A 26,031-nucleotide genomic window follows, 5' to 3' on the forward strand; every position below is an offset into this window, starting at 1 on the left:
ATCATGAAGCCCAATGATTCAATGCTGAAGGTGCACTCAACACATAATGGAGTATGAAAACTAAAGCATTTACACGAAAACATGAACTTATTTGCCAATAGCGACAGGAAGATGAAAAAATAGTTAGCTCATGAGCACCATTCTCTGGCATTTTGAAACATCCGCAACCAGGGGCTTGGACCCTTATTTTCCACATCCCAATTCTTGGGATACCATGGAAACTGCCATATCAAGAAACAGCGTTCAGGATGAGGCATCAATGCAAGATATCTGCCATCCGGAGAACAAATTGCTGCCACACCCAAGGGAGAGCCATTAAGATTGAAAGGATATACATCTGTTGGTCTTCCATCATCATCACAATATTTCACTGGTGCCAAGGTTGAGCCAAGAATATGATTGAAAACGCTCTCATCAGGGAAATAAGCTCTTCCTTCACCATGAGCAGCCCAAACACCCTGTGTACTACCTTCCATACCTTTGAACATTATGGATGGTGATTCTTCTATTGTCACACTCGTGAAATGGCACTCAAACCTTCCTGACTCATTATGTACAAACCTTGGGTGTGATGGGTCCCCGCCAGCACCCAAAACATCTCCCATTTGGTGCCCTGGAACCCAACCCAACAGAGCCATAAGTTGGCAACCATTGCAAACTCCAAGGCTGAAAGTGTCAGGACGGTTATAAAATGCGTGAAATTGGTTTAAAAGAGGCTGATTAAAGCGAATGGACGCTGCCCGGCCTTTCGCAGAATCAAGTACGTCAGCATAACTAAAACCTCCAAGAAATACAATTCCTCTAAATTCATTAAGCTTGATATCTCCATGAGAAGGTCCGACATTGCAACATCCCATGGTTCAAATCCAGCAGCATAAAAAGCTGCAGCCATTTCTCTATCACCATTGCTGCCTTCTTCACGGATAACTGCAACTTTTGGCTTTGAACTGGCAGTCATGTACTTGTTATCAGTAAATTTTGGTGTGAAGGATGGTTTCCAGGATGGTTCATGCCGATTTTTCAATCCTTCTTTTTCTAATTCCACACATGAAGCCAGTCTTTGGAACTTTTCCAGTTGAAAGCTGGTATCTTCCCACATATCCCTGAGCACAGGAGTTTTCTCATTCAAATGTGTAACCCCGTCAACCCTCAATTCAACTATTGGAGATGAATTAACATGACCAATGATATCAGCTGAAACAGCACCAAGGCGGAGCTTTTCCAGAACTAAATCCAAGTTCTTCCGGCTAACTTCAATGAGAAGGCCAAGCTCCTCTGCAAAAAGTGTTTGGGGTACACTACTCCCCGAAGAAACTAAATCTAAATTAATGCCACAGTTCCCTGCAAATTTCATTTCAAGGGCAGCCACAATAAGTCCCCCATCACTGATATCATGACCGGCAGATATCAGCTCATCAGAGATTAGATTCTGAACCTCATTAAAAACAGTTTAAAGATAACAGACGTCATCCACATCAGGACTTTCATCCCCAATTTAATCAAAAACCTAGGCAAGAGCAGATCCACCAAGTCGTCGTTTCCCTTTGGCCAAGTCAATGTGAAGCAGTACACCATCATCACCAAGCTTCAAGTCTGGCATAACCGTCTTAGTTATATCAGGACATGTCACATAAGTACTGATGACTAGATTCCCTGGAGCTTTAACAACTTCCCCGGATGCTTGGGCTGCCATGGAAAGACTATCTTTCCCCCCATCAATTGCAATTCCAAGTTCAATCATAGCTTCAGAAAGAGCAACAGCAGCATCATACATTGCAGCGCCTTCGCCATCTAGCTTTGCAGCATACATCCAATTCCCACTTGCTTTAACATCAGAAAGAGATGTAACTTTCGCCCAAACTAGATTGGTGAGTGCTTCTCCGACAGCCAACCGTGCCATTGCTTTTGGATCCAAAAGACCTTTTATTGGCTGCTCCCCAATTGAGCATGCACCTCCAGTTAAGCCTGTATAAGTTTGAGCTATTACAGCAACATCAGCAAGAGGAATCTGCAAGGGACCCACAATTTGCTGCTGTGTGACAAGGCCTGTGACGCATCTGTCAACTTTAGTGGTTAAGAACCTTTTTGAACAAACAGAGGGAAGCCTCAAGACTCTCTTCAGTGAGTCTAAAACTGTTGTTGCAGGCAATATCAAGTGGCTCACGCAGAGTATTCATGCGATTTAATTCAAATGTTTTTTTAGGCATATCACCAAGAACCTTCTCAAGCTCAAGATCAACTGCAGGCGGAGGAGGAGGCAGTTCACCAGACCTGCATTTTTCAATTGCCCCACTATCCTGCAGAGCAATACGCCCCTCCCCATTAATTGTTCCAATAACAGCCATGGGAACTCTTTCCCTTGCACAAATAGCTTGCAAAAGACCGCGACTTTCAGGGTCCTGATACTCTGCACCCCAAATTTCAAGAACAGACATAGTGTGGTCACCAATTACAATTGCCCTTATATCAATTTTGGCACCCTCTGGGTTTATTATCTCCTTCACGACATTACAGTTTCCACCAGCACCCTGATCATGAATACTAATAATGGGGTAGTCTTCACCAATTTCAACGCAAGCCCGAACAACCCGATATAACTTCTGTGCCATCTCAGCATCTCCACGCTGCACGGCATTGAAGTCAAGCTCGGTATCATTCTGTCCACTGACCATGCTGGATGCAGCACCGCCTCCCATTCCAATGTGATATGCAGGTCCTCCAATCTAAACTACCAACATACCAATCTCGGGTTCTCCCTTCGATATGTGAAGGTGATCTATTTGCCCAATGCCAGCACTAAACATGATTGGCTTCAACCATTCCCTTCTCTCACCACTTGGCAGTCTCATTCCAAAATTTCGAGTATAACCCTGGATCAAGGGCTCCCCAAATTTATTTCCATAATCTGACGCTCCATTACTAGCATCAATAAGGATCTGCAGTGGTGATGCCAAATTTACTGGGTATGTGAAAGAACAATCTTCCCAAGGAGCATATGACTCTTCAAGATTAAGATTCCCAACACAATATCCAGATGTAGATGCAACAACAATAGAACCCCTTCCAGTAGCATGGGTATCTCGGATACGTCCGCCTGCACCTGTCTCAGCTCCAGGATAAGGTGTCACAGCACAAGGAAAATTGTGGGTTTCTGCAGTAAACAAGATATCAAGGAATCTGTCAGTCACGTCCAACGAGCATGTCGAGCCAGGCTGAGTAGGGCGCAATTGTTTCACTGGAAATCCCTTGATAGCGCTGGAATTATCTTTGAAACCAATAACCGAATTGTTTGGATTCGTAAGTAAAGTGCTTTTGACGATCTGCATAAGAGTCTTATCCACAGGGTGACCATCTAGTACAAGTTTTCCAGTAAAGAACCAGTGCCTACTGTGTTCACTATTAGATTGAGCAATATCAAATAGTTCTACATTAGTTGGGTTTCGTTTAATGTCGTCCCTGAAAAGTTTGGTGTAGTACTTTAAGTCTTGCTCATCAAAGGCCAAGCCCATTTTCTCATTAATTTCCTCCAATGCCTTACGACCCTTTTCCATGATAGGTATATATCGAACCTCCTCCGGAACTATACTTGTCTTGAAAGAGGAAAGCTTCTCAGCATATACACACTCAGTCATCCGATCATGAACCATCGAAGCAAATGCATTACTATGACTATCCAGAAGTGACTCATTGACATATAATAAGTACCTCCTCTAACGCTCCATTCTATTTATCTCTGTTAACCCGCATGCTTGACAAATCGACACTGCATTAGCAGACCACGCTGTAGTGAAAGATAACCGTGGACCAACTTCAATGATATATGCATCCACACTTGTTCTCTTCTCCCCATCAAGGAAACTCTCACTTCCCAATCTCTCAGGTTCATAAGTTTCTCCTAAAACCCATTTAAGCACAGAAAGTTTATCACCTCAAATATCTGAACTAAGTCCAATGTTAAGGTACTGTTCAGTTTTCAAGCCAATTATTTGATTTGATATCTTTGTCTGAACCAATTTGAGAAGCTCAGCAGTGGCACTGTCCTGTTGAAACGGAATGCCATATACATGTATCACCTTTTCAGCAACCTCCTGAAATTCGCCTGAATCTTCATTTACCAAGCTACTGACATCCTTAGAAACAACAGCTCTAATCTTCGCTGGAATATGGGACCTTAATCTCAAATTTTTACGTGAATATGGAATAGGGCTCAATCTTGGAAGTGTACCCCCAAAGCAAACGATTTGTCTGCCTACTAGAATGTCTGGGCAATGCTAACTTTTGTCTATGAAAACCCTGCAATGTAAATAAAGCATATTTAAAAAACAATTTTCTAAACATCATTAAACAGAACATATTCAAAACAATAAAATAGTGATCATACTTGTAAGAACTCTGTTGCAGCAATGTCTCAAGCAGATGCTGCCATTGCCAAACTCTGCTTCTGCAATGAATAAGATATGGTAAAATATATGCCCAAGAAAAAAACAGAGTCTACAATAACATACCCACAAAAAAAAATTGCATAAAAAGAAGCAATAATGGCTTATACGCCTGTTTTGCGTGTCAAAAAATAAAAACTTTGAAATAAAAATTAAATCTTTCTCCACAAATTTTTATCATACCAGAAAACATACCTTGTTACAGGAGTGATAGTGTTCTGTTTTGGGTTCGAAGCCAAAGTTTGAGGGCGAAAAGGGTAGAGAGGGTTTAATGGTGGAAGCATCAGTGATAGTGTTCTGTTTGGGGTTTAAGACCAAAACCCTAGTTTTTAGAAATTCTCTAATTCTATATGTTGTATTTTATTTATTTCGATTTTCTAATTCCTACTAATGTTAATTAAAGTATTAGAATTTGATTATTTTAAATTTATCAAATTGGCATCATATATTATCATGATCATTGTCGTATAAATTATAGTGTTTAGTTAACGAGAAAAAACAAAAAATGGCCTCTTGTACTTAAAGGTAAGTTTAAAATAATCTCTTAATCAAATACTCCACCATCTACTTTTATTTATCAAGTCAATTTGATTATTTTCAAAATAAAATTAGATTATATTAATTTGATATTTTAAATAAAAAAAATAAATATTTTAAAACTATAAAAAAAATTTATAAAATATAAAAAATTCATAATTTTAGTCTCTAACAAATATTGTCGAATTTTGATTCTTAGATTTGATAAAGACTACGGAGGAAAAAATATTACTATTTATTAATTTTCAACAAACTTGAAAATTAAAACTATTTACATCTTTTTTAACATAAGACATCACTCTTGTCCCTTTTTTTTTCTCTTTTTTTCCAACATGCCTGAATATATAATAAACCATATGTTATAGTAATACATTATTATTTCGCAACGTATGTTATTATTACATTACATTACAACTATATATATAACATTAATATCATATATATAAGATTACTAGTTATTTTTGGAAGATCCATAGTCTTTTATTTTATTATCTAATAAGTACTTAAGAACTAATAGTAATGTTTATAGGCAATAGGAGAATCCGGGTCGGGTTTTTCAACACCATCTTCATTCCTTAACCAATAATTCTGGGGAAGAGAGGCTGCACCATTTGGTATATCATTCATTACTCTTTCTTGCCCTATTGGAAAATATATTCCTGTTCGAGGATGTGGCACCCACCACTCCTCTTTCTTTATCTCTTCCTCCTTAGAGTTCTTTCGTGTTTCAGCTCTGTCATCAATATTTGAAAACGTACTCATCACGCGTTTAATTTGATATATTTTTTGTGATCTACATCAAACAATTTTAACTATTTAGTTGCTAGTAGTATGTCATAAGAGTAGAGGCAATGCATCCAACTAACTACACCATTTAGCCATCTTATATTATGGATATCAACGCATAATATTATGCTAAGTTTTTTTAAAAATATACTCCTTCTGTTCATATTTATATGACATTTGTTATTTTTTGAGAATTAAATATTTTAAGTTTGATCGAGAATTTGCGCATGAAATATTTAATTTTTTTGAAGTGAAATCTATATATTTGTAAACTACGTAAAAAGTATTATAAGTCACAATAAATGATAATTTCGAAATGTATAAAACATCTATACGATCAAAGATCAACTTCTTTGAATCTCGAAATTCAAAAAAATATCACATAAAATAAGAAAAAGAGAATATCTAAAATATCTAATTTTACGAAAAGATCACAAATTTATTCACCTACCTCCAACATAATTTTGCCATTGTATAAAAGGACATGATTTCCACCATATATTCTTAAAACTTTTTTATTTTTTGTTGACGGATTGAATAAGAAAAACGATTCGAGTAGACTTTGGTAATATTTGGCTCTATTTGTGAAATTCAAGTATGATATATATCCTGCTAGCATTTGTGAATGATTAATAATTATACATTTACTATAAATTTAAGAGTACGTGTAACTAATAACGCAAGGCAATTGAGAGAAGAAGAAATTAAACAACACTTTAATTACCTAATTAGTTGTAATCTCTGTGAAAGCTTAGTGATTCCAGCTGCAGTCATATGCAGATAAATATTGATAAACCAAATTATAAATTAGAAAGTGTAGCAATGCTAATCTTTATAGGGAATTAGGGCTTTATATATACTCCCAGTAGAATATGATTCTATTCTAAGAAAGTTTGCAAATCTTAAAAACCTCAAAAAAAGTTTGTTTGTTTTTTTTGAAAAATAAATAACAAAGCAAAACAATTGTTATATGTACAAGTTTAACGTAATTTTTTTTTTGTCCACGTAAGTCATTTTACTTAAAAAGATACTGACATGAAAAAAATATTTTTTTCTTGGACATGGATAGAATTAGAGGTGTTCAAACAAAATCGAAAAATTAATTGATATTGACTATGATTATTAATTGTTCATTTTACTTAATATTAAGGTTATACTGATGTTAGTTACTACACAGAACAAATAATATAAGTCAGATGTATACCAAAGATTATCAGAATATATATTTTAATTAGTTAAATGTGGTCGATTATATATCGCAAGAATTGAAATTTAAATTTATTAATAACCGAAGAACGATAACTATTCTTAATTCTTGTTTAAAAAAGGTAAAGATTAATTAAGACCTCAGTTTTGATACCTAAAGGCACCAAGAGAGGATAAAAAGGATTTGTTGTCCTTTAAAAGTACATAAAGAACATGTACTATTCTTTAACGATATGACTGCCTCGTATTAGGCTACAATCCATCAACTTCATTATTATTCTCAAGTACTACAACCAAAATATGTGATGGAAAAATTAATTATTTTTTATTTTTAATTAAAATTTTCGAGTTTAAACTTTGAAAATAAAAAATTTAGACATATGTAGGTGATAAATTTATGAGTTTAAATCTTAACTGATAGAGCGATAGAATTTGAATATAAATAATTTAATTGTAGCAAAAGTAGAAAAATTGTTTATTTTTTGCACTTAAAAAAAAGAACTTATTGTTCTTCTGTTTGAGTGTAAAAATCGACACATATCCATATTCTTGTGCAAGAAAAAGTAGCCTAGTAGATGCAAATATGGTCTAGATGAGCTGAGAGAAAAAACAACATAAATTAGATTAATTGCGTAAGTAATTTATTTCTCGAGATTAGATTTTTAAAAATATGTATTTGAATTGAATCGCCTAAATATACAATATTTTTAAAAAATTCAATGACCTATATCTGATGAAACTAATACAAACTCAAATATACACCATTATGTATTAATTTAACCGGATATTTACCCTAATTTTATATAATATTTATCATTATTTTTAAATTCGTAAAATCTTGAACTAAGTAAAAATGACGGGGGAATAAAATATAATCGATGAATTAGAAAGTCCATGGAGTGCCAAAAGATTGAGAAGATAATCATGAAAAGTATAAATAAATAATGGATCTTCTGATGATAAATATATAGCCATTGACATAATGGTATTTCTCCAGTGGCATACAAAATAGTGCCTAATGATGCTAATCATTGTCACTGCCAACATCAGCAAATTGTTTGTACTTTGATAAATTTTGGCCTAAATAATTTCACTAAAAGTATGATTTTCAATTAACTATTTTGTACAAATACATCTAACTAAACGAAAAAAATTGCTCTAATATTTACCCTTCAAAATAATCATACAAATTACAAACACAATCCATTTGGTTACTAGAACTATAGGTTCCAATACTCAAAAATTCTACAAGTCTAGAAGCAAGATTACATTATTATTTGAAAAATATTTATACGTATTAGATCTTACATATATATAAATTTAATCATACGATAAAATACTCATATGATTTTAGTTGAAAAAACAACCTTTTAGTACTAAAGATTAAAGAGCAAATAATACAAATTTCACTAGTTTAGGATTGTATTATATGCCTTCACTTTAATTTTTGAAATTACCTTTCATACTATATTTATTTCGAAAGATACAGATACCTCAAATACATGTGAGTCAAAATAGGTATAATTATGCACTGCATTTAAACATGATTCACATGTATCTAGGCTATAATGTCTCCTCACTCGCCTCTCTTTTTGTGTATCTGTATTTCAAAATGTATTTGGTATCAAATATACATGTTAACTCTCTCGCTCAAGTCTCTTCTCTCTTGTTTGTCTCCCTCATATATATTTGTATTATATATATATATATATATATATTATATATATATATATATATATATATATATATATGATTATTTTATACATATTTGTGTGTGATTTAATGATACATGTTTCTTTTGGTACATATATATCTGACTTGAAATCTAAAGGAGTGGTCTATCTGTCTTGAAACTAAATATGGAATTATTAATTTCTAGACAATATGTAATTATTTCAAATTATAGAGTGAATAAGTTTTTATAGTAGGATTTTTTTTTTAATTAGATAGTTTTTCTAAGATTAAAGTATATACTAATAAGGGCAACTTTCACATATAGCAAACAAAAAATTCATATTTGTATGCTATAGCAAACTTTGCATAATTGCGCTACATAGCAAACATAAAACTGTTTAATTTGCTATACATATACAATTGTATAATTCGCTGGCCTAAATTGCATAATTCGCTGGCCTAAATTGTATAATTCGCTGTCCTATTTCGCTGCAATTGTATAATTTATTTTGCATACGGTTGAATCGAATTAAAATGTATGTATATTGCATAATTATAAGTGTATAGCAAGAAGATATATGTTTTTCTCGCTTTATACAAAAACACAAACACAATATATACACTTCTGTTGTATAAAGCTAGAGAAAATTGTATTTCACTGCAATTGTATAATTCGTTGGCCTTTTTCTCTGCAATATTTGAAGTAAAATGTTTGTAAATTATATATTAAGTGTATAACACGAAGATATACATTTTTGCATGTGTATATACTATTTTCTCTCGCTTTATACAAAACAGAAACAAAATTATACACTTCTGTGTATAAAGCGAGAGAGGCGAGCGAGAATGGAGAGTGGCGAGCGAGATTTTTGGAAGAGAGATGCTGACAAATTTTAGCTAATGTTTGCTATGGAGCACAATTAAATCAAACCATAGCTATTCCATTTAATTTAGGTTATTAGTTTGATTTAAATTCAAATAAACACATTGGGCTCATGAGTCAATGATGTAAGGAAGGCCCAGCCCATTTATTTATTTTTTCGCATCATCCATATGACCAATTTAGTAACCGAATTAGACCGACTCGCTTGATCTGCTTCTTCCTCCTCATTTCGCTGGTTCTTCCTAAGGTATGAGATTTTTCTTGTCTGTTTCAATGGAATATCCTATAACTGGTGAATTTTTTTTGTGTATGTATATATATATCCATCATTCTCAGAGCATTGCAAGGTGGTAGACTAGAAGAAACCTTATTGTAATTGTATGACGAGTGCTTCAGAGCTATTTTTCACTAGGAGGTCTCGTTACGGTCGAAGCGATCTCGAATTAGGGTCGGATTTATCGACAATTCGAAATTCTCACAACCACAGCGTTCGTAATCGCCGCCATCATCATCACAGTCACCAGCCAACCGGCAATAATACCCGCCGTGATCGCGTCGATGTGAACGATTGTGAGCCCTTGCGCCGATCTCCTCCTCACCGCCTTAGACGTTGGCCTCCTGTAAGATTTTGGATTTTTTTTTTTGGTGTGTAGACTGTAGAATGATAATATTAAAAAATTAGGTGCTGCTTTATCTGTTGTGTTGTGCTGGCATATTATATTCAAGCTTTTGAGTCACATTGATCAACATGCATATATTAAATACTAGAATTGTTAATTAGCTGAATCCAATTGTCATTTCACTGGATTCTTTCCTTTTTTATTTTCCGATTGTCATTTTATAGCTATAATTTCTTGCCTGGGTTAGTTAAAGCAAGGAAAGGATGAAAACATGAAATATGATACAGGGGTAGTGAATGTAGATAGTAATATAAATTGGTTCACAGCATTCTTGTATAATACTACAATATTTTTTCAAACGGGAGACTTACGAATCTTTTAGATTGTGCCACAATCAGATATGGACGTTTAATTGACATAGTACCTGCCTTATCACACTCAACACCTATGATGATTATATGGATGATGGACTTGTGGGTTGCAGGATAACATTATCTGGATTTGTTGTTCTTGATTATTAGTCTTGCATTACGTTAATCCAACATTTTCTTGCTGTAAATGTTAGAGTCTTATTTGGCTGGCATATATATCTGCACCTGTTCCCGTATTAGTATGGACTATGTACAATGCCATTAAAATACTAACTTTCCTCTACTGATCATGATAAGAAGTTTGTTCTGTTTCCTGGTTAATTATTGCCTGTTCTTTTGCTATTTATCAGTAAACCAATCAACTACATTAAATACAAACTAGTTAGAGTTGGGCAGTTCTATGCATCTGCTTTGAGTCCGTCGCTTAGTAGTACTCAGTAGTCTGGCTTGTAAGAAAGTTAAGGGTTCTATTTTCATTCTTATCGTTACACTACATACAAATCTCTAGTCATGCTAAAACAAATCCTGGCAAACATGGGATATGCCGTAAATGTATCGATAATGATAAAGCTTTTGTGCAATTTCATAGTTACTTCTTCTAATTTTTTGAACCTACCAAAAATAATACTCAACAATTAGGCTGAAATCTCAAATATGTCTTATATGGATCTTTTTTCATCATTAGTTATCACAAAAGAGATTTGCTCCATTCCCAATTAATTCCTGCCATTGGTGGCAATATTTTGAGGTCATTATTGCCATGTGGTGTGCCATTTTGAGATTAAGTCCCCTGTTGCATGAGTCGAGCAAATGTGTTGTGACAGCTTACTTTTGCCAGCCCCGGTGTGGTTTAGCTGTATGAATTTCCGAGACAATGGTTGTTTCCTAGCCCAAGTGTTGGCCATTGTATTCTGGATTACCCTGATTATAAGGTGCTTAAAGTATGACTCCTGTATATTTAATATAGTGCTGCATGTACTTCTCTATGTATGTGATACATCTTTACGTCCCCCCTCAAACAATTTATTAATCAGCTTTGATGTTCACTTATAAGATGGTACAAGCATGTACTTGGTGCTCTTGTAATCGATTGATAGATTACTTTTATTTAGCTCATTCATTTTTGTTGTTACATTTCATTGCTTCGTGTTTAGTGTCATATATTGCTGATTTGATGGTCAAAAATGTCGTAGGATGTGAGTTATAAATTCTTAACACCTAGTTTTTCTGGTCGATTTCAATTCTTTGATGGTGACCTGAAACATTGATGCTAATTATTTTGGTCCTTTTTCACAAGTTAGGATCGTGATTCTGTTTCGCTCGACTCTGCGAATAGCCAGGCTGCATCAGGAGACACCAATCATGCAACAAACAACAATAACAGGATACGAGATAGGGTGGGAACCTCAGGTAGCGAGCGGCTCCCTGGTACTGTACTACTTGCAAGGGAAAGACTTCTACAGAGATTGAGAGGTGTATCTATATCTGGAAATAGGTTGGTATTTTGAATCCATTATACCCAATAGTATGAGCTTCTCTTGGCAGGCCATTGTAGTTTATGATATTGCATGTCCACAATTCCTTCGATTAAATAAATACGGAGATGGGTAAGAGTACATTTCTAAGTGGGTAAATTTCTGATGAAGCATACATGAAATTGCTTGGTCTTGATGAACTTTGAGCTGTCTGATTAAAATGAACATATGTTTAGATGAAAATTACTGGATATGTTAGTTTCCTGTAGTGAATGGACTTTCATCATAGGATTATTAAGATATGTTGCTCCTATACATTGTTGAGTGGTTTGTAAGAAGTTTAGTTGATTTTGCTGACCCTTCCTCCTCTATGGTCCTCCTCATTGTAGAAGTTAAACGACATGTTTTAGGATGTCAATTTCCCAGCAGTCTTACAAGTCTTATGTTTTCTATTATGGTTTTCTTGTTAGCATGATATCTCACTAGTCTTCGTAAGTTGCTCTGGTGGTTATTACAATATGATTAAAATTCTGGGAAGACTATTCCTCTTTTTCATTTTACATGAGCAGTTTGGCGCTTGATATCATTCAAAGTTGGTCTAGCTGTCTGTTTTAGGATGTTCTATGTTGGCTAAACTTGGTACGTCCATTCCGTGTAGGGATGGCGATGGGACGGGGCGGGTAAATCTGTGTGTGTGTGGCAGGGTGGGTCAAAATCTCGATTTTTTTAAAATTATGTGTGGCGCGGCTGCGGGTCTCCTCCAATATTTGTTAATGCAGTTTTCCAGTCTGCATTTGAGCTACTCTAGGAGCACCAACTTTGCAAATAATGAACATTTAAAATGTATTTACACGAAATGCCTCAGGCAAGAGTAATATATTCAATCATAAAATAATGTAAGAATTTATTTCCTGAAAGTTATAAACTATCATGTTCTATTAAATAAAGAAAATGATAAAACACTTTCTTGAAAAGAAAGTCCCAACCTTGTATAATAAAAAAATGGACACCCATCTATGCTGCATTGACAAATACAGGAGCAGCAAACATTTTAATGGTGCGGGTTCATAAAATAGCTGTCGAGGAAAATTTTGTTAGTTAGTAGCCTAATAAAATAGTTTTAAATCAATTGGTAAATTATTCTAAATATAACAGTGGTGATATATAAACTTTGAAAGTAGTTGTACATGTAAATAATAAAGGTAAGAAAAAAAAGAACTTAAGTGGGTTGTGGCGGGTTGAGAATAAAAAGAAATGCTACGGGGGCCAGATTGAAAATTTGTGGGTTTGACAAAATCGGCCCCGCACCACCCCATTGCCATCACTCATTTTGTGAGAAAGAAATGCTATGGGGGCGGATTGAAAATACGGTCCCGCTGCCCCATTGCCATCCCTAATTTTGTGGGTCACTTGGACATTCTATGCTAAACTGCAGAGACTTTTTTAGTTTATCTTCTGTTGAAAATTGTTATGTGCACTGGCGATTTAATTTGAACATCAAAAGTGTTGATCTAGTTTATTGAAAGCTGATATTGACTTCTGCTAGGCGAAGTTACGGGATCCGAACAAGCTCCCATCGCAACAACTTTACATTTGAGGATGATTTTGGACTTGCTGATGCCAGTGATGGGGAAGCGGATTCTAGTTTGTGGTTAGCTGGAACTACCCCCAGCCCTGATCATCTTATCTGGTTAAGAGAAAACAAGAGGCCCCCTGGCCTGAGTCAAGAAGCCATGGATTTATTGCATATTGGGGTTTACAGTAACTCAGACAAGGAAGAGGCCCGGGCGGTTATCGACTGTAGCATATGTCTGGATGCTTTCTTGGAAGGAGACAAGCTAGCATGTTTACCTTGTGGGCACAGATATCACCCTTGTTGCTTGGAACCATGGGTACGAACTTGTGGGGACTGCCCATATTGTCGAGCAGCTATACATGTGTAACTTCTTGTAGGGCCATAGGAAGGTTGTGAAGCCAACCATAGACTAGAATGGTGACCTCTTCTGTGAAGTTCTTTTTTGATGACTTTGACCTTTTTGTTTGGTTGAATGATAGTTTTCTAATAAAATGAGTAGAACAGGAAACTACTTGCCTTCTCCTTGGTGATAGTTTTCCAAATTACAAATGTGATGCTTTGGTGAGACTTGGTCAAAATGTAATATTATGTCTCTTCTTAAGGAATTTAGGTGACGCCCAACGTCTGTAAGTCTCGTGTAACTATCAATATGTCATTGTTCAATGTTTTTGAGTCTTGAATTGACAAGGTAACCATATTTGGTGGAATTAAATGTGTTTTTTCTACTCGTATCAGTAAGTTTATATTTAGAAAAAGACTAATAATTAACAGTGTAAGTCTATGTCAACAATCCATGCCGTGGTGCAAGTGCTAGACAAATTTTACCTGTCGAATTTATGGTGATTATTTTTCAATGACAGATGGATAATCACGATATTTTTTTTAATTCATTTTGTTCCAATTAATTTGAGTTACACATCGATTAAGGTCCATAAAAGTTCAAGTTATGGACCAAGATCTTTTTCTATTTCGAGAACTCAAACCTCAGCAGTTTAATAATCAATAAAATATAATTGATTTAATTAAATATTAAGGCAGACACATTCAGTTATTATTCTGAGACAAACAATTAGTCGTTAATTTGTTTGTCTGTACATGCGAATTTATCTAACGACCAATGAATTTAAAAATTATATATATTTTGAAGATTCCAACGAATAGAAGAATGTTGGTCTTGGATTATGTTTATGCCTAAATTAAACTAATCTATATGAGGTACTCGCTTCGTCTTATTTTAACTATTATTTTTACATAATAAATTATCTCAAAACAATTGTCATTTTAAGAATTAATGATTAATATTTGACACTTGTAATTATAGCTTGCAATATTAATGAACAACATGAAAAAAATAATTTAAATAAGACCAAAGTAAATGATATTACTATTTTATTTAAAGTAATTGAATTTTTCCATTCCAAATTCAAATATCCATAATAATGATGAAGAGAAATTGGAGATAACACATGTACAAAAGCATTTATTCCTTTATTGGGTAATTTGATTTGATACAAATTCAAATTTGCGAAAAGAAGAGGAGAAAAACCTTTAAAGCATGTGGTCTTAAATCTTAAAAAATATTTGTCTAATTATAAGATTTTTAAAATTATGATTTTATCAACAAATAAATATAAAACATATCTATTTTTTTTAATGAACTACTAAAAAGTATTGTCAATCAAAATGAAACATAGGGAAAAAGTCTTATTTTATATTTAATAAAAAAGAATAAAATGCTTTATTACCAAATGGTTTGGATATTTTACAAATTATACGTAACTATGATCAATTCCTTTATAAATATTAAACAAATTATTTGGTAATACATACAACGTGCTTTGTTACCAAAAATCCAACTGCCTTAGCTTGACTTCTGACTTCACTCATAAATATCCAATTGCATCAAACAATATGACCAAAAAACGTGACAAAGAAGTAAATGGTGTAAACTGACAAAATGAATAAAAATTTCTTCTATATAATCATATTTCACTTAAGAGAGTCAATTTAACATAATTTTTATGGTTAAAATTGAATTAGATCAATAAAATAAGTCATAAAATTAAAATTTTCAAGTTCAAATACAGTAAAAAAAACATTTTATGGTGCAACTTTTTTCATTTCAATATTATAAAAAATACATTTAAAAATATTAGTAAAAAAATTAATATAGTTTATTTTTCTAAAATGAAATATAATAATTAATTTAAGAATCAACTATAAATATTTTAAGTCATTTGTTCTGTCGCAGATTATTAATCACATAAATCACGGATAGAAAGAAAGCTTGCCTAAAACTTCATCTCCATAGTTAGTTATTTGACAGTTTGCTTTGTTTCTACATAAATAAATAAATAAATTGTGTACACTAATGTATAATAGTGTAATACATTTGTTTTATATAATTAACTTAAATTAACTTATACTAATAATTAGTATAATAACTTTTTTTAATTACAAACTCATGTAACTTAAAAGCTAGTAAAATAATATACTCTCCGTTTAAAAAGAATAACTTAATTTAACTTGACATAAATATAAAATAAATAAAAAATATAATCTTATAATCCTAAATTGATATAAAAATTTCCATTAATTTCTTTTTTTGTCTTAAACATGCTTTAAAAAAAATAGAAATTAAAATACTGCCAAAATCAAAAAAGAATATTCTCTTTAAAATAGATTTAAAAGGAAAATAAATAATTCTTTTTTATCATTAAATAACCAATAAACATTTGAGTCAGCTACATTGTACTCTGTTTCAATTTTTGTATCAATTCATTTCAAAAGAATGTCATTCAATTTGTAATTAAAAGTAATTAAATTATAAAAAGAATTAATTTTAATAAAATAATTATCAGTCACACTAGCAAAAAAAATACAAAATGAACAATCAATTGTTCCAGAAGTAGTGTGTGTTGTTTGCTGGAGTAGTTGGGTATATAAATATAGAGAGAAACGCGTGAAGGCCCTCTTTACTTGTTCCTTTTCGAATTACAATAGCCTACTTTTTTCGATACTTTTGTCTCAACGAATCCCTTTTGCAAAATTGTGGATTATCGGAGAGAAGAGTATGATGATGCGATCGTGTTATAGGCCATTGGAGAGGTGTTTTGAGAGGATAAACGGAGATGGTCTTTTATGGCATATGGACTTAAAGCCACATGCTTCCGGCGACTTCTCTATCGCCGTCGTTCAAGCTAATTCTTCTCTTGAAGACCAAAGTCAAGTATTTACTTCTCCTTCTGCTACCTATGTTGGTGTTTATGATGGACATGGTGGACCTGAAGCCTCCCGTTTTGTCAACAGACACCTCTTTTCGTATTTGCATAGTACGTTATTTTTTTCTTCTTCTGATTTTTAAGTTTTAGTGCCGTTTTCATCTTTGTTTCTGAAATTTCTGCTTTTAAGTTCGTTCATTTATACAGACCCCTCTTCTCTGATTTGCTTAGTGCGTAGTTTTCTTCTGTTTTGGCGTGATTTTTCAGTTTTTCCTGTTGTATTCTTTTGTGGGTCACGAATTGTTTCTGCAATTTTCGCTCAAGGATCGTTTTCCGTTGATGATTTTTATGAGGGATTTTGGTTTTGAATTTGTAGAGTTTTCGAAAGAGCAAGGGGGTTTGTCGTCTGATGTTATAAAGAGTGCATTTCATGCTACAGAAGAGGATTTTATTCAATTGGTGAAGAGATCATTACCTGCAATGCCAAAAATTGCCTCTGTTGGATCATGTTGTTTGGTTGGTGCAATTTCTGAGGGTGAATTGTATGTGGCTAATTTAGGAGATTCTAGGGCAGTTCTAGGACGCAGAGGTTTTGATGCGGAAAAAAATTCTGTGGTTGCAGAAAGGTTATCAACTGATCACAATGTTTCATGTGAGGAAGTGCGGAAAGAAGTTGAATCACTTCATCCTGATGATCAGGATATAGTGGTACATATTCGAGGTGTTTGGAGAATTAAAGGCATAATTCAGGTGATCTTTCTTGTTTTTTCAGTTGATGAGTACTGAAGTTGTTATATCTGTGTTCTGAATGTGAGAATATGTATTATTTGGAGTAATGTGAAATTTGAACTTTCCAGGTGGGAATGATGTTCTATCTGAATAGTCCAGGTTATATAATTTTTGCGCTTTTACTTTGCTCAGTGCTGACTTCACGTTGTTCCGACTTATCTAGTAGTACTTATATCTTTTGTAGGCCTCCTTATACATCATTAGGTTCATCTTTATTTTGCACAAATCTTATCTCTAACCTCCGATGGTCGTACTGTTGGTTATATTTTACTCTCTTTCAGTCAGGTTCATAATTGCTGAGCCCTGAATTTATGAGATGAGTTGTGTATATTGTATGACTTGCGAAAGTTTAGGCTTCAGAACATGAACTGTGGTAATTATGCTCCATATCATTTTGTGTGCATACCGAGAGGAATTTTCTGTTTATCTTTGTCGTACGTTTTCTCAAGGCTCTATATCTTCCTACTCTTCCAGGAATCACACGCTATGCCTCTTGATCCACTGTTTCACCTAGTTCAAGTTAGAGGAAGTCTGTGTTCCCTACATGAGATGCCCATGAAGATTTTATAAAGCAATGAGTCGTGATTTTAATGGCTCTGGGTTCCTGTGATGGTTATCTAACTATTAGACGTAGATTCTGTATGTTTTCTGCTGATAAAAGCAAGGGAAATTGTTCTAGGAACGTAACAAGGAATATTTGTAGTCATTTGTCCGTTTTCTCTTCAGTCTTGTGTGGTCTACTGGAGATCTCAGACGATGCTAACTTATACATCTAAATTTGCAGGTCTCAAGATCTATTGGGGATGCCTACTTGAAGAAACCTGAATTTAACAGGGATCCTATCTTCCAACGATATGGGAATTTTGTACCTCTGAAGCGGCCTGTATTGACAGCAGAACCTTCAATTGTTACAAGAAGTATTAGGCCTCATGACTTATTCCTTATTTTTGCTTCTGATGGCCTCTGGGAACAATTAAGTGATCAATCAGCTGTGGAGATGGTATTTAAAAACCCAAGAGCTGTAAGTTCGAATTGTTTCACCTTTGTCTCCTGGTGAACTAATGGAAATGTTTGCATTTATGCATAGTGGTAAAGTCAGAGGTGGTTGGAGCTTAAAATCTATGGGTTAAGTTGATATCACGGAACGTAATTATATATGTTTAAAACCATTCAACTTCTCTATAAGTTCAATTTAGTGCTAAGAAACTTAAAGGTTGAACATGTCGAGTTTATATCATAGATATACCTCTGGGTCAAAGTGTACATGGCATTAAAAGTAGTCAGTGATATTTCAGCCAACTTTCTAGCTATGCTCAGTCGTCACTGCAGTCCTGGATGCAAGCTTGAGTATGTGTAACCTGTCATGGATTGAAATTTTGCTACTTTTACTTTTGTATAGCTCATCCTGCTTTGGTGAAACCAGTTCTTTGATTTGTAGAAGTCGTAGTTAAGATATGAGTCATTCCCATTATGACTTGTATGTTTATTTGGTTGATGTACTTGCAGGGAATAGCTAAGAGACTGGTGCGAGCAGCCCTTCAGGAGGCTGCCAAGAAGAGGGAGATGAGGTACAAGGACATCCTGAAGATAGAAAAGGGGATTAGGCGCTATTTCCATGATGATATAACAGTTATTGTGATCTATCTTGATCACCAGAAAGAATCATTCCATTCCAAAGGCACTCTTGGCTCCATCACTGCACCTGTAGACATTTTCTCATTTAATTCAGATGATGCTGAGGAGAACCAAGTGATTGAAGCCTTTTGAACTGCCAGAAACCGCAACAAGAGGATGGTATATTCAGTACATAATGTTACTGTATAGGGAAATGGCAACAGAAACAAAGTATTATATGGAGAGAATAGAGGTTTGATGTAGATGAAACGGGATTATGGGTGGCTGATTGGATGAATTGAGAGCAGAAGTTCAGTTTAGGATTTGACCAAACCCATTTTTTTGTTCTTTTCAGACGGATTGTGCTTTGAGATATATAGTGCAAAAGAGGACTCCTGTTATTTTGACATGACAATTTCTAGGTAGGGGAATTTTCTGAAATCCCCAGGTTTTGCAGTATTTTGCATTTGCTGTGCAAAGAGTTGAATAATGTGAGAATCGGATTACCTCTTTATCTTGTAGTTACAGTTATGTGGTTTCTATTCATAAATATAAATAAATATACACTAATCTAAAATCTAGGTTTAATACGGAAACATGATTCTAATTTGACAGCTGACAATCATGCCTTCAACTATGACTGTGAACAAGTAGGTACTTAAACTTGTATACACACATGTTCTATGTGGTATAATACTAATGGAATGTCCCGTATGACATAAAATTGTCATGTAAGACGAATGTATCCATTTGTTCGCACACACAAGGTTAAAGGTTATAGTTATCAGTAGTTGATGCCAAGTTAGGGTCGTAATTATATCTTAATGGCAATGCACTTGCACAGTGAATTGAAAGGTTAACAAAATCTCAATTAAACAGAAGATAGATTATTAACAAGTTTGCATTTTGGTACAACAAATGTCATAATTTAATTAAGAGCTTAATCAAACCTAGCCACCAAGGTTACCCTTTAGTATCAAACCTTGCCTCAACGCATCACAAAGTAACAAGGATCTCCTAGATTGTAAAAGACCTTCTATATACAGAGCAATTAGCACACTACTTGTATTTTCGCAGTGTACGTGTATATAACATGGAAAAAAGGAAGAGAATACAACATAACGGTATTTATACTAAACTATAACATCCATTAAAAAAAATTCATTTCTTCATCAATCTGGCTGATAATCTAGTCTCTTCTTCCTTAGAGACGTGAGGATTAAGCTTACGGAGGTTGTTAATAAAAGCCAGAGCTTCATCTCTCCGGTTGAGTTTACAATATGAGTCTATAATGGAGTTATATGTGCTATCATTCGGCTTACAACCTTGTTTGATCATGTAGCGAACCACTTCAATGGCATCAATAAACATTGCATCAGCTGCATACCTTGAAACGAAGGTATTATATGTGATCACATCAGGAACAATTCCAGATTCCTTCATTTCTGTAAAGATTCGTGAGGCATCTCTCATCCGCCCGTTTCTACAATAAGCATATATTACTGTGTTGTATGAAATAACATCAGGCCGGACTCCTTTTGCTATAATTTCCATTAGCAGTTGCTCTGATTTCTCGTAATTGCTAGACCGGCTGTACATATACATCAAACTGTTATATGTAGTCAAGCTAGGAGTGAAACCAGCATCATTCATGAAGTTCATGATCTCAGCTGCCTTTGTAACCATTTGCTTCCGACCATATATAGAAAGCATGGCATTTAAGGTGGTGATGTCTGGCGAGAAACCTCTACTTCGTAACTCAAAAAAAGCTCGTTCAGTCTCCACTAAAAGATCGCTTTTGCTATAAACTAATACAAGGGTCTTCAGAAGCACAACATGAGGTTGGATTACAGAAGAGTATATTTCTTCTGCAAGAGAATGAATTCTGTCAATCTCTTTCCCATTAGCATACGCATGAAGTAAGGAACTGTACGTTAGCTCATTGGGTTTACAACGACCATCTTTCATTTCTGCAAGTACTTTTTCAGACTGTTCCCATAACCCTCCCCGAGCCAATGCTGCTAGAACAGCATTATAGGTGGAGAGATCGGGAGTGACTCCTGCATCTAACATTCTCCTGTAAATGACCATAGCTTGATCAAAAGCTCCACAACGACTGTAAGCACCAATTAAGGTGTTGAAGGTGTCCCGCTCAGCTACAAACCCTGCTCGCTTCATTTCTTTGAACACTCCAGTGACTTCTGAATCCATTCCATTCTGTCCAAATACGGCTAGGAGCGTATTCCAAGTGACAATATCTGGGGAACAACCAAACGTCCTGATATCATCAAAAACCTTCATCATTTCGGTGAATTTTCCCCTGTTTCCATACATCTTAATAAGAGCATTGAAAGTGCAGATGTTTGGTTTACACCCTGCACTTGTCATCTCCTCAAATATTCTCATTGCAGATTCATCCTTCCCAGCCTTCTCAAATCCGGAGAATAAGGTGGTATATGTGAAGACATCAGGCTTAATCCCTTTATCTATCATCTTGGCTTTCAGCTCCATTGCTTCCTCCATCAGACCATCCCTAGCATAGGCAGATACCAAAGAATTGTAAGTCACAATGCTGGGCGAAAACCCATGCACCTCCATCTCTCGTAAAACCTCCATGGCTTCTTTTGGCCTCCTAGACCTCCCATACACATCTAACAACGCATTGTATGTAACCTTATCAGGCAGAAAACCTCCTAGTTTCATTTCCTCAAAAATCTGCCTCGCTTCCTCATGCAATGATCCCCGACGACAACAAGTAATAAGAGTATTATAGGTATAAGCATCAGGAACAACTCCAGAGTTCTTCATAGCTTCAAACACAGCCGAAATTCTACTCCAAGGCATCCCCATTTTCCCATAAACATTCAAAATCACATTGTAAGTGATTAAAGTAGGTTGGCACCCTTCCTCCTCCATTTTCTTGTAAACCATAACTGCGTCCCTATACCTCCCATTACGCGCAAATACAGTAATTAAAGAAGTATATGCATAAACATCAATACCAAAACCATCTTTATGCAGATTGTGTAGCAAAGATGAAGCCACCGAAACCCGCCCCTCTTTGCCAAGCATACTTATAACCACAGCAATTACAGAACCATTTAACAGAACCCCAGAATCAGGTCGATTCCTCACCCATTCAAACACATTCAGCGCCAAGTCAATTTTTTTATAATACCCTAAACCCTTAATAATGCCCAAAATATCAAAACTCAAAGACTCTGTATCCAATTCAGAACTTTCCAAACGATGCACAGTATACAAACTAAGCAAAATTTGGTGCATACTATCGCTTTGGAATTCCGGGCTTATAAGGGTTTGGAGAATTTTCTCACCTTGAGGGGAAAGTCGATGAGGATTCCATGGTTTGCCTCTGTTGGAATCATTGTCCTTGCCAATAATACGCCGTCGTGTTCTGGGGATTGGAGAAGGAAAATTAATGGATTGAGGGATTTGAGGTGATTGGGTAGAAGTAGAAGGGAAGTTAGGAGAAGTGCTGGGATTTTGATTGTGAAAGAAGTCATTTAAGAATGGAGTGGAAGAAACAGTGAAGTCTTGAAAGATGGATTTTGAAGGTGGAGGGTTTGGTAGTAGAAGAGGAAGACCTAATTTGTCCGCCATTAACACTGTCTCAGAGCTTCTGCAATAACAAAAAAATTCCTATCTTGTTTGTATTATTTGGTAATACTACTTCATTACACTTCCCATGGTGGCCAGTTATTTTTAGTTCCAAAGATATTTTCTTTATTAATTACTAATACGTATACGTTTTTATTTTGATTAAATATATAAATAATTTATCAATCTATTGTCCGAAATCTCAAAAATTAATATTTCTAATTATTCATTTCATGGTTGGCTAGTTTTGCTTTCTGTCTCATTTGGCTATTTTCTCGTAAATCATCTTCTATTTAGACATTTACAACATACTGATTTGTCCCACCAAAACTTTTATATCATAAAATCATCTAAATCTTTTTTGTTTCTGCTGTAACTTAAATCAACATATTTTTCCAAAATAATTTGGAGGGGAAACAGATTTGTTTAATCCCAATTTCTTTTCACCCTTCCTACACTACGAATAACTGGATATGCAATATACAATAAGAATCCTACCTAAAATTAACAGTACAAGTTATTGGTAAGACGGTAGTCGACTCGCTGTACAAGGTGAAATTTCATTTCTATGGAACCTCTTGCACGATGAGCTCGACCTAGACGATTATTAGTACTGCAAATAAAGGGAATGGACTGATAATTTCACAAACTTCAAACATACTGGATATTGTCATACATATGCAAGGGAAAAAAAATCCTAATATTCAGTACATTTGACCATATCAGAGTTCAGTACTGAAATTTGTTCTAAATATGCCCCGAACATAGCATACATGTAAAGATGCAATGTGTTTATGATTGACAATCCACTGGCTGCTACTAATCTTGCATGGAAAACCATCACATGTAGATCTGAACACCAAAATCAAAACTTTCACAAAAGAGTGATCTTCATAGCTTAAGGCTCCCTCAGATACGTTTCGATAAGCTAAACTAATAAAGAAGCACTGTGGATAATCTAGAGCCTACTTTACAAAAAAGGACTTCTCCTTTTAAGCTTTCCTTTATAGATCATTTGAGAAAGTGAGGACTAATCAATCCAGCAATCTCAAGGAACCCAACACGTTCCTTTCCTCCAAAAATTGTCTTCAATTTCTCATCACAAATTATCACCTTCTTGTTTTGAGGATCCTACAAAAGTAACATATTGTTAAGTATCAAACTAACTAACTATAGATAGATGTTAACCACATATTATAATAATGAGTAGGATAGCACAGACTACAAATAACAAGTAATGCACATTGAAAGAGTTGGCAGTACAAACAGTAGAGATCACCAGCAGAAAGCATTGTCTGCTTCCATTGGACCTTTTCATGTAAATGATAAGAGATTACCAGTCAGCTTATACATCAACAATAGAAAGCTATAATCAGAAAATACATCACCAAACTAAATTAACACAAGTTCTCAATCTTCACCACATTATACATCCTAAAATTGAGTTTGACAAACCAAAAAGGAAACCAAATGCCATAAAACTTGCAGAGAGTGAAAATCTTCAGTCAAAAGTAAGCTTTATGCCGCACAAATAGGATATTGCATCTAGGTTTCACCAGAATTGGTTTCAAAAGAGGAGTGATTATCAATTAACAGATCGAAAACATAGATCATTAGCTTGCTACTTTTTGAGCAATACGGAAGACCATGAAAGAGTTCAATGTCTTAGTTTGGCTGTCATCAAATGCATAATGAAATGCAGAAACCATAACAATGATTTCGATGCATCAAAAGTCAAAACCATACTTATATCAAAAAACAATCCCTAGACTTAATAGAAACTCAAGGTATTGCCCTCTTTACAGATTACACTTAAGCATCAGCAAACTAGTTTTGTTGCCCGCAAAAATCTGGTGACCAATTCATTAAAAAAAAAAATTAGAAAGTGTGAGAAGCAATAAACTGAATCATCAACAATCACAAAAGAGGACATAGGTTTATGTTAAATGTTAAGAGACTACATTGCCAAAATAATGACAAAGTGAGTGAAATGGAAGTACTCCAATTGAACATAGAAGTGCAAGTAAAAATTAGGATTCTAGCATATAAGATATAGCCAACCAATATAACCTTCAAAAACCATCCTTACAAGTTTCAGCATAGGGAAAATGCACAAGTACCCCTAGACTATCACCAAAATCTCCAAGACACTTTAACTAAACTAAGATCCTATTAACCCTGAACTTATTTTTTTTGTAATTTTATACACCTTTTGTCTTACGTGGCACACTCCATAACTCCACATAATTGAGGCACATAGGAGATACTTGGATGTCACGTAAGCTAAAAAGGTGCACAAAATTACAAAAAAAATAAGTTCAGAGAGGTAATAAGACCTTAGAATAGTAAAGGTGTGTCTGTGAGATTTCGGCCATAATCTAGAGGTTCTTGTGTATTTTTCCATTCAGCATAACCAAAAAAAACACTGTAAGATCAATGTATGCATATCACTAAAAGTTCAACATAAAGATAGTTTTACTAAATTACAATACATCTAATTACTAAGAAAGTATAAGGGGTAACCAAACCAATCATAAAACAGATATTACTACAATACAACACAACACATAAAAATACCACTGAATAAACAACTTAAACACATAATCAGAAAGAAACAGCACTCAACTCTTCAGCTGTTGACAAGTTAGCATAACCAAACTAACTAGAACTAACCTACCTAAAACACACAAATATATAAACAAGCCATCTTAACCAAAATCAAGTAAATATCCCCAATAACACAAAATCACAATTACACATTGGTTAGTTCATAGGAATAGTCGGTGGAGCGTAAACGGGGTATACCTGAAGGTCGTTCGCTTTGATGTGTGCCCAAATCAACTTGAGGGCTTGAGTTCGAGGAACTTCAGACATGCCACCAAGAAAAGCCTGCATTTCCGGCGATACTCTACGCGGCTTCATAATACCCCTAGGTTCACGCTTCTTCGGCTCAGCAACCGGCTTAGAAGCCGTCGCGAAAGTGACCGTCCGCACAGTGCGCAGGTTATTAACATGATGAGCTGCAAGCGGAGAAGCGAGCCTAACGGAGGAGAAGGAATCTGACTTCGCAAACGACGCCGTCACGCCGGTTGAGAATACCGAGAATAACCCCAAGGACACCGCCATTATCTTCTTTCTGTAGGTTTTGATATTTTTGAATTTGCAGAGATAAGTGTGGCCAAAGGGGTTTTTTGTGTCCGTAAAAATCAGGGTAACCGCGCC

General features: G+C 34.8%; 4 protein-coding genes and 1 pseudogene across 5 annotated transcripts; 2 read left to right on the forward strand and 3 right to left on the reverse strand.

Moving 5' to 3' along the window:
- Window positions 1-17: 17 nt before the first annotated feature.
- Window positions 18-4,723, reverse strand: LOC101256140 (probable phosphoribosylformylglycinamidine synthase, chloroplastic/mitochondrial; annotated as a pseudogene).
- Window positions 4,724-9,723: 5,000 nt separating this feature from the next.
- Window positions 9,724-14,292, forward strand: LOC101244425 (RING-H2 finger protein). Of its 2 annotated transcripts, NM_001321457.1 has the most exons (4): window positions 9,724-9,772; window positions 9,862-10,145; window positions 11,818-12,011; window positions 13,538-14,292. In NM_001321457.1, the coding sequence occupies exons 2-4, from the start codon at window positions 9,906-9,908 to the stop codon at window positions 13,932-13,934; spliced, it is 831 nt and encodes a 276-aa protein (NP_001308386.1). In that variant the 5' UTR covers window positions 9,724-9,772; window positions 9,862-9,905; the 3' UTR covers window positions 13,935-14,292. The 2 variants fall into 2 exon arrangements, with proteins under 2 accessions (NP_001308386.1, NP_001308385.1); NM_001321456.1 differs by having other exon boundaries at window positions 9,724-10,145.
- Window positions 14,293-16,485: 2,193 nt separating this feature from the next.
- Window positions 16,486-19,703, forward strand: LOC101244719 (probable protein phosphatase 2C 63). Its single transcript, XM_004230665.5, has 4 exons — window positions 16,486-16,899; window positions 17,165-17,538; window positions 18,362-18,598; window positions 19,084-19,703. Exons 1-4 carry the CDS (start codon window positions 16,641-16,643, stop codon window positions 19,342-19,344), a joined length of 1,131 nt encoding a protein of 376 aa, XP_004230713.1. The 5' UTR covers window positions 16,486-16,640; the 3' UTR covers window positions 19,345-19,703.
- A 355-nt stretch (window positions 19,704-20,058) lies between these two features.
- On the reverse strand, window positions 20,059-22,941 carry LOC101245210 (pentatricopeptide repeat-containing protein). Its single transcript, XM_004230667.5, has one exon. The coding sequence runs from the start codon at window positions 22,810-22,812 to the stop codon at window positions 20,353-20,355; it is 2,460 nt and encodes an 819-aa protein (XP_004230715.1). The 5' UTR covers window positions 22,813-22,941; the 3' UTR covers window positions 20,059-20,352.
- A 488-nt stretch (window positions 22,942-23,429) lies between these two features.
- Window positions 23,430-26,031, reverse strand: LOC101245505 (SWIB_MDM2 domain protein). Its single transcript, NM_001321696.1, has 2 exons — window positions 25,615-26,031; window positions 23,430-23,940 (listed from the first exon to the last, which is right to left on the reverse strand). The coding sequence occupies exons 1-2, from the start codon at window positions 25,933-25,935 to the stop codon at window positions 23,821-23,823; spliced, it is 441 nt and encodes a 146-aa protein (NP_001308625.1). The 5' UTR covers window positions 25,936-26,031; the 3' UTR covers window positions 23,430-23,820.

The sequence above is a fragment of the Solanum lycopersicum genome, chromosome 1 (genome assembly GCF_036512215.1).
Source record: "Solanum lycopersicum chromosome 1, SLM_r2.1".
Classification (NCBI taxonomy): domain Eukaryota; kingdom Viridiplantae; phylum Streptophyta; class Magnoliopsida; order Solanales; family Solanaceae; genus Solanum; species Solanum lycopersicum.

Coding starts and splice junctions, on each gene's coding strand:
- LOC101244425 (NM_001321456.1), top strand. CDS start 9,906: ATGACGAGTGCTTCAGAGCTATTTTTCACTAGGAGGTCTCGTTACGGT. Junction 10,146..11,817: donor GCCTTAGACGTTGGCCTCCT/GTAAGATTTTGG, acceptor TTCACAAGTTAG/GATCGTGATTCTGTTTCGCT. Junction 12,012..13,537: donor GTATCTATATCTGGAAATAG/GTTGGTATTTTG, acceptor GACTTCTGCTAG/GCGAAGTTACGGGATCCGAA.
- LOC101244719 (XM_004230665.5), top strand. CDS start 16,641: ATGATGATGCGATCGTGTTATAGGCCATTGGAGAGGTGTTTTGAGAGG. Junction 16,900..17,164: donor CCTCTTTTCGTATTTGCATA/GTACGTTATTTT, acceptor TTGAATTTGTAG/AGTTTTCGAAAGAGCAAGGG. Junction 18,599..19,083: donor TATTTAAAAACCCAAGAGCT/GTAAGTTCGAAT, acceptor ATGTACTTGCAG/GGAATAGCTAAGAGACTGGT.
- LOC101245210 (XM_004230667.5), bottom strand. CDS start 22,812: ATGGCGGACAAATTAGGTCTTCCTCTTCTACTACCAAACCCTCCACCT.
- LOC101245505 (NM_001321696.1), bottom strand. CDS start 25,935: ATGGCGGTGTCCTTGGGGTTATTCTCGGTATTCTCAACCGGCGTGACG. Junction 23,941..25,614: donor TCAAAGCGAACGACCTTCAG/GTATACCCCGTT, acceptor TTACTTTTGTAG/GATCCTCAAAACAAGAAGGT.